We start from the raw sequence: 7,420 nt of genomic DNA, 5'->3' as shown, positions 1-7,420 counted from the left end.
TAAATCAAAGTTGATACAAGATCATCATTATGTAACCGTATGCATCATTATGCATCTAATTTTAACTTGTAAATTTGTATTTATCTATATAAGGATTCTAAGTGTGCATCAACGTGCAACATAAATATGAACAAATTTACAGGAACAAAAGTGACAAAATGGGCTAAATAAAAGATAAAAAAAAATCTCAATTATTGTGATTAAATTTTACTACTCGTACTAATAATCAATTTAGAAAAATAAATTTAAGAAAAAAACGTGTAGCTATAGTCCAGGCCCCGTTTAAGTAAAAGTATATATACATTGACCTTTACGCCCCTTTACCATTCTACTTTGAAAATATTACAGATATGTCATTATCCTCTTTTAACTATTTGATCTAATGGACAGACTTTTATCTCACGTGTTTTACATTAATCTTTGTTTTATTATACCTAACCCCTCTCTCTCTCTATATATATATATGTTAATGTTATTACCATATTAAAATGTAAATCGAAGTCAAAGTTTAAAATTATTATGCTAAATTTTTAAAGATTGATTTGTACATGTGAATAAAAAAGTTCAGTTTGGAAACTTTACTTTATTTTGTTATATTTATTCGCATTAGGTCAATTAGAAATATATTACATTGATTTGAAGTTTTGAAAAATTTAATAAGATAGTATGTGAAAATAAAATTTTGAAATACTCGGTTATGTGTTAAATGATTCATCTCATAATCGTATCATTAAGGCCAACAACGTCTAACAATAGTATCAAGGAATCACACGATTTTTCGACCACATAGACATACTTGTTTGTTTTTTTCATCATATGTTTGTACATAAAAAATGTTTGTCTATAAAATAGTCCACATAACTTAACCGATATTTTTGTTTATTATATATGTTGAATGCATAATACAGTAGATTATATAAAATAAAATAAAAAAAAGTCAATGACTATATAGATAAATTGATATATTTATGACTTCTTGAGATAGATTACTTTTTATAGATCAAATCATATATATTTATTACTCGTACTTGTTACATTAAAATATTTCATTGCTAAATTACACACAAACACCACATCTAAACCTCCTTGGCGGCGGTTATAAATCAAGTATCTTAGGCTAAGAGGAGTGGAACGAACCCACCCCTGGTTCGCTTGTGGTTTGCCCAAAAGACCGACCTCCACCGGCGATCCCATCCTTTTCCCCCTCGGCAACTGCTCACCGTCGCCCATTTTTTCTTAACTTTTTCAATTTTCTAGACTTATTTTACATAAGAGTAAATGACACATTAATTACATTAGAGTAAATGAACATTATGACAGTAAGCCATTCAAACATATCCATGTATATACTCCACCTTTTTGGTCTATTTGTTGTATCACCACACCACACCAAACCACACCATGTTCAAATTCCAAATTCCGGAAACGAAAATTTACATTTCATTCAATGATTTAGAGTTATTCTCGATATTACCAACACAGTTTGCAACTTTGGATGCGAAGTATACATACAACAACATTGGGGATATATCATGCAATTTATCTCCTTAATCTGAGTTCCCCTACAACTACATATTTTTAATTGTACAATGAATTTCAGATACTAAAATAGTCTGCAAGTGATACAATACCATCTGCAGAAGAATGAACTCTATTATTGCGCTTATTTCTCATGAACAAGGGGACTGTAGATAGGATACCACATGTTGGATGTTACATAGTCGACAGTCTCTTCCTGCATCCAGCACCAAATTCTCAATAAATGGTTAGTATTGTGAATTGGCAAATCGTTAATCATTTAACATACAATAAGTAGGTTTATATCATCAGTAATTTCATTAGATGCATAGAGGTTTCAAATTTTCAAACATACCTTTGACATGTTGGCGAGCTCTCTAGGCCCAACCTCACAATGTCCTTCTGCAAGCCCCTCAGCAACAGCTGTCCTAACCACCGCTGCTCCTACTTCAGCAGTAATATGTCGGATACTGAAAAAGGAAAAACCCAAAGTATCAAGTAGCAACCAAGAGTAGCCACAACTCGTAGTAGAAGGGATTGAAAAGTTTCACTCAATTCAACAGAATTGCTTGCTATGTGCGAATATCTAAAGTAGCCTTCGATGAAGACAAAATCAGATAAATCTTAACCCAAATTCCTATCATCAATCTAATGTAACTACCTGGAGATAACTGACAATGAAATAAAATACTATTGTCTTTGTAAAAAATATATATGAAAAAATGGAAGTTACAGTGAGTTAATAAAGTCCCTACGTAGCTGAAAGTGGTACCTATCAATAGATGGATACAATCTGCCCATCTGAATTTCTTCGTCTGTCATATAAGAAGCAAGACTGTACAAAAGAAATTTACGAGTATATTTTAGCGGGAAAGATCTTTAATCCAATTTCCACCAAATTCAGAAAATTAAAACTGTATACTCAATACTCATAACAATCCATCACACTTTACAAATTCAATCATGAACCATACCATTCAGAAGCTGCTTGCAACATGCCATCAGATATAATATGAGCACCAGAAAGCAGAGATCCCAAACCAATCCTGGATTAACAAAATATATCAAAAAAAAGTCTAATTTATTAAAAAGAGAGCATTTTCTTTAACACGAATGCATATTAAGACTAACCCCGGGAAGAGGTACATGTTATTTGCTTGATTCACATGACCAATTTTCCCATTTCCTGCTCATGCAAAGAAACATTATGCATTTGAATACATTAGTACATAGAAAAAAAGGAATAAATAGCAAATTCAATTGATAGCCAAGAAAATGCAATGTAAAGAAACAGTACCAAGATCAACATTTTCAAAGGGGCTTCCACTTCCAAAAACAATATTTTCACCAGCATACTTAAAAGCATCGGCAGCAGTGCATTCAGCTGTAAGTTAGGTATAGAAAATCAATATAAATGTTGTGACTTCCTTAAGTGACAGTGTGACACATATTAGGATTTCACAAAGACAAACCATTCAATGTGGGATTGGACATGGAAAATATAGCAGGTTTGGGAGAATCAGAGTTTCGCATGGCTGTAAGCACCTGTATGCATGACATAATGACAAACAAAATATATGACTCATGAATGAATGTAACGAATCATATCTAATCCTTAACTTCTTGAGGGTTTATACGTATATTTAATTGGTGCAACTACAGAGTATATTTGAGCACATATATTTGGTCGTGCAAAGATATAATTCTGACAAAATAGGACTAGAATTAGGACAATCCACAAGTAAAAAGAGTACATACATGCTCATTGAAAATACCTCCAACCCCGGACAAACCAAGAAGAACATGAGGCTTGACCTTTTTGACCTGCAAAATACCAGGAATTGGTATCCCCATATGCATCAAGTAGTCATGAAACCTCTAATCTGAGAGAAACCTTCGAGTATTTTGAAAAGAGATTTACCACTTCGAGGAGATCAGATCCCTCATGGAGCCCCAAGCTTTTAACCTCTTCAATGTCTTTGGCAAATGGTATAGCTGCCGAGTCGATAACAAGTCTCTCATTTGTGATCAAACCCTGCATAAAAAACTCTAAATTCTTAGAAGTGTACAAAGAAGCTGTGTAGACCTACATAACGAATTAAAAAAGTGAGACTATTTTTTTCTCATTTATACTTCATTCATTTTGTTATTTTTGGTTAGACATGTGTCCTCTTTTCAGAGTAGTGGATCAACTGACAAAACATACATACTTTGTAGAATCTGGTAGGCTGGGGTCCAATCAAGTAAACCTGGGAGGACAACGGGGATAGGAAACTATAAATCCCCGATCCCCGTACCTAAAGATGTTATATATGTATATAAATACTCGTGTATATATATATAATCTATATTAAGCTAATGACTTATATGTGACACTGTGCTTATCAAAAACTTAATATACACATTAGTTTGTATATAAAATTATAGTCATACATGATCAATAACAAGTTTAGATTTCACATCTCGGTTAGCTTCTATATCAAAAATGTGTATATTTAGCTTATTTACCTTAATAAAATATGATATCTCTGATTACCAAATGGGATCCGTGATACCCAGTGGGGATGGGAATAAGGATGTAATTAATGGGGACAGGGATGGGGATTGCAAGTGAGAACCGGGTATGGCATGGGTCCCCGTTAATCCCCGCCCCAATGGCATCCCTTACAAATAAAATAGGGGTGGTAACTGGCCCAAAACACTTATTGTCCTATATAAATATATTTCACAAACAATTAGCGTATTTTTTCCACAGAATGATTTAAGAGGTTTTAAGCATTAACAAACTGCAGTTTGAGTTAATTTTACTTTCTACCCGTTTAACCTGTTAAAGATAACACACACAGACACACACAGATTTGACAAATTCGTATGTTATTGGATTGCAATCGCCCCTCTAATGGCAATGGAAGTTACATCCGTAGAACCTCACATTTTTATCAAGTAGGAAAAATTGAGGCTTGGCTTCTGTTCCTGCCATTCTAGCAACTGCTTGATAGGCCATGTTAAGAACACCAAGCCCTGCACTGAAACCGTACAATAGCAAGTAAGGTTTTCTATGTTCCCCCAACGACTATCTTCTTTATGAGAAGTAAGTTTCGCATTACCTTCCAGCTCCGACAACAACAATCTTTTGGTTTGCAAAGTCTGACAGTGATAGACCTTGTGCTCTAACGGTTCCAAGTAATCCAGCCAATGCAACCCCAGCAGTTCCCTGCAATGAGCATACACATATATTGAGACACTTGAAACCAACAATATATTGTTGATCTGTTGATTTTACCCAAATCAATACATAGATTCCTAACCTGTATATCATCATTGAACATGCAAATCTTCTTACGATATCTTTCAAGAGTTTCGAAAGCCCACTTAAATTGGAAGTCTTCAAACTGTTTAATATGGACAATAATGAAGGCCTCATATAGATTCAACATTACATAATCACCCAGTACTTAAAAAACAAAGATACCTGTACAACAGCTTTTGGCCAACGAGCGTGAAGAGCTTCCATTAACTCATCCACTACTGACATATATTCATCTCCTTCCAACCTAGGTTGTCGAAGTCCTATATCTGTATAAGTAATTTTATGAAGTCCAAAATTTGTTAGTTCAGTTAAGCTGCTAAAAGATGGGTTCTTCTCCTCAAGGTATGATGTTTTTCATCCAATAAAAGACTACCTATTTACTTACAAAGGGGATTTTCCAGTAGTTTCTCGTTGTTCGTTCCAACATCAAGCATAATAGGAAGGATCTGCAACGTAGACAAACATTATGAGCAAGCATAGATAGTAACTTCAATTTCTTTACATGCACAAAAGAATACATAATGCTTGAGCAAGTAGTTTGGCGCATAACATAATATCTTGATATTCAAAGATCATACTCTTTGAGGGTTGATACCAGCAGCAGCAACATACATATCAAGTTTTCCAATTGGTATTGCCATTCCTTGAACTCCAAGATCACCTAAACCGAGTATACGACTGCCATCTGTAAGAACTACCATGTCTACCTGGAATACACAATAACATATTTACATCTTATGTCGAGAAGAAAAAAAAGAGCACAAATGGTGGATATATAGACTTATGCGACATAAAACCTGCTTAGATGGCCAGTTATAGATCATGGACATCATCTCCCCCTTATCTTTTGCACTGAAGTACATTCCACGTGGACGTCTAAACAATCCTGAATAGTTTTGACATACCAAACCGACAGTTGGTGTGTATATTATAGGCGCAAAATCTTTTATGTTATCAATAAGTACCTACACAGAAACAAGGTAAGATTACTTTGAAAAGCTGATTAGTTTAATGAATTCATACAGTAGGATATCTGACAGAAAACTTACTCGGTAATATAATGTCTCATTCCTGTCGTGTAGTCTATTTAAGATTCTCCATTTGGCTAATGATACAACACTCAGAGGTTGGCCTTCTGTGTTATGTTCCAAAGATCGAAAAGATTCCACTAACAACAGAAATTAAGAGGATGAGTTTATAGCCTTCAAATATTGCTCATACAAAATTAAATTTGGCAAGTGGGCACCAAAAACTTCGGAAGAGATAGATGATAAAAACATGAGTACAAAGACAATACACCAAAATGGGCAAGTAAGAAGTACACAAGCTTGTTCCATGATTTAATCATCAAATTTAGTAAATCCATAACCCAAAAATGACTAGACCAGATAAGGAAAATAATAATAAAAAAAAAAAGGCACTCACTGAAACGATCATATTGCTGCTCAAATGAGATGACACGAGGCGGGAGGAGGCCACGAAGTCCAAGTCGATCTCTTTCCGTCAAGGGAAACCCAGTATCCTGCTCTTGAAAAACCACCAAGAGTAAGATACGACGCAAAAGCAACAACTAACAGAGCACAACCACTTCGTGTAAACAACTTCCTTATGTACTATTAATTCCCCCTATATTGCAAAAGATGATATTGAATGATGAAAACTTCACCGTTGTGCTTTTTCAAAGTCAATCTTAATATTTTCTCCTTTCTTTCCTTTTTTTATTCTTGACTAGTGTGATGAACCCCATACGTCAAACATATATTTCATAGCTATAGATACAGAGAATCTGTATGTATAGTTGAAATCACAATTCACAGCAATTAACCTTCCTAATACTAAAGCTCTCACAAATTACTCCATATAAACAAAAACAAATAAAAAATATATAACTATAAATAGAATGAAAAATATATAGATACAGAGAATCTAGATGTATAGGTTGAATCGTCAAAAAAAAAAAGTTTTAAAGATCACGACGACTAACCTTGTTAAACCATGGATCATGAAGAATATCGGCTCCACGTTTATGAACAATACACGGACCAGGTGTATGAGTCGTCGGCGCTACTATCGACAACTTCCGCGATTGCCGCAGAGTCGCCGCCGCCGTGGCAGATCGAGCCACACTTCTCCTCCACATTTCCGAACAACAGAAGGATCTTGAAGAAGCAACTGAGTGTAATGTCGATACACACGCACAGATATAGATATATAAATTCTATATGTATAGGTTGTTTTGCAGTTGTAACTGTTTGGGGGAGCTGAGGACACAAGGAGGAGTGTGAGAGGGTGACCGAGATTTACGGGCAGGAGAATAAGAGGACGGATTTGAAATAAATTTTGATTCGGGCAAAAGATGTATGATTGATTTGGGTGCCCGAAGAATGTGTAGAAGGTCGTCTTTTGGCGGCCAAAAGGGCTTTATCGGAATTTTACGCATTAATTTTGGTTCGCCACATATTTGACGTAAGATTTTACTTTTTGGGACTCAGTTTTGGTTTTTAGTGAAAAACACGTTTTACATCACTTTTACTACATTTTAGTCGTATTCCATTTTTTTTATGTAAAAATTGTATACAAATTTATCATTGT

At 34.6% G+C, this 7,420-nt stretch overlaps 1 protein-coding gene across 1 annotated transcript; it reads right to left on the bottom strand.

Annotated features, from left to right (window-relative positions):
• Positions 1-1,417: 1,417 nt before the first annotated feature.
• On the bottom strand, positions 1,418-7,132 carry LOC122599291 (NAD-dependent malic enzyme 59 kDa isoform, mitochondrial). Its single transcript, XM_043771781.1, has 19 exons — positions 6,813-7,132; positions 6,254-6,350; positions 5,878-5,996; positions 5,626-5,793; positions 5,407-5,535; positions 5,214-5,274; positions 4,991-5,094; positions 4,827-4,910; positions 4,626-4,732; positions 4,451-4,544; positions 3,440-3,553; positions 3,277-3,342; positions 2,991-3,063; positions 2,816-2,902; positions 2,650-2,704; positions 2,493-2,564; positions 2,291-2,353; positions 1,874-1,988; positions 1,418-1,735 (listed from the first exon to the last, which is right to left on the bottom strand). Exons 1-19 carry the CDS (start codon positions 6,966-6,968, stop codon positions 1,664-1,666), a joined length of 1,836 nt encoding a protein of 611 aa, XP_043627716.1. The 5' UTR covers positions 6,969-7,132; the 3' UTR covers positions 1,418-1,663.
• Positions 7,133-7,420: the final 288 nt, after the last annotated feature.

The sequence above is a fragment of the Erigeron canadensis genome, chromosome 5 (genome assembly GCF_010389155.1).
Source record: "Erigeron canadensis isolate Cc75 chromosome 5, C_canadensis_v1, whole genome shotgun sequence".
In the NCBI taxonomy this organism is placed as follows: domain Eukaryota; kingdom Viridiplantae; phylum Streptophyta; class Magnoliopsida; order Asterales; family Asteraceae; genus Erigeron; species Erigeron canadensis.
This window is presented reverse-complemented; position numbering and strand designations above follow the sequence as displayed.

Coding starts and splice junctions, on each gene's coding strand:
- LOC122599291 (XM_043771781.1), bottom strand. CDS start 6,968: ATGTGGAGGAGAAGTGTGGCTCGATCTGCCACGGCGGCGGCGACTCTG. Junction 5,095..5,213: donor ACTACTGGAAAATCCCCTTT/GTAAGTAAATAG, acceptor TTACTTATACAG/ATATAGGACTTCGACAACCT. Junction 3,064..3,276: donor GAGGTATTTTCAATGAGCAT/GTATGTACTCTT, acceptor TCATGCATACAG/GTGCTTACAGCCATGCGAAA.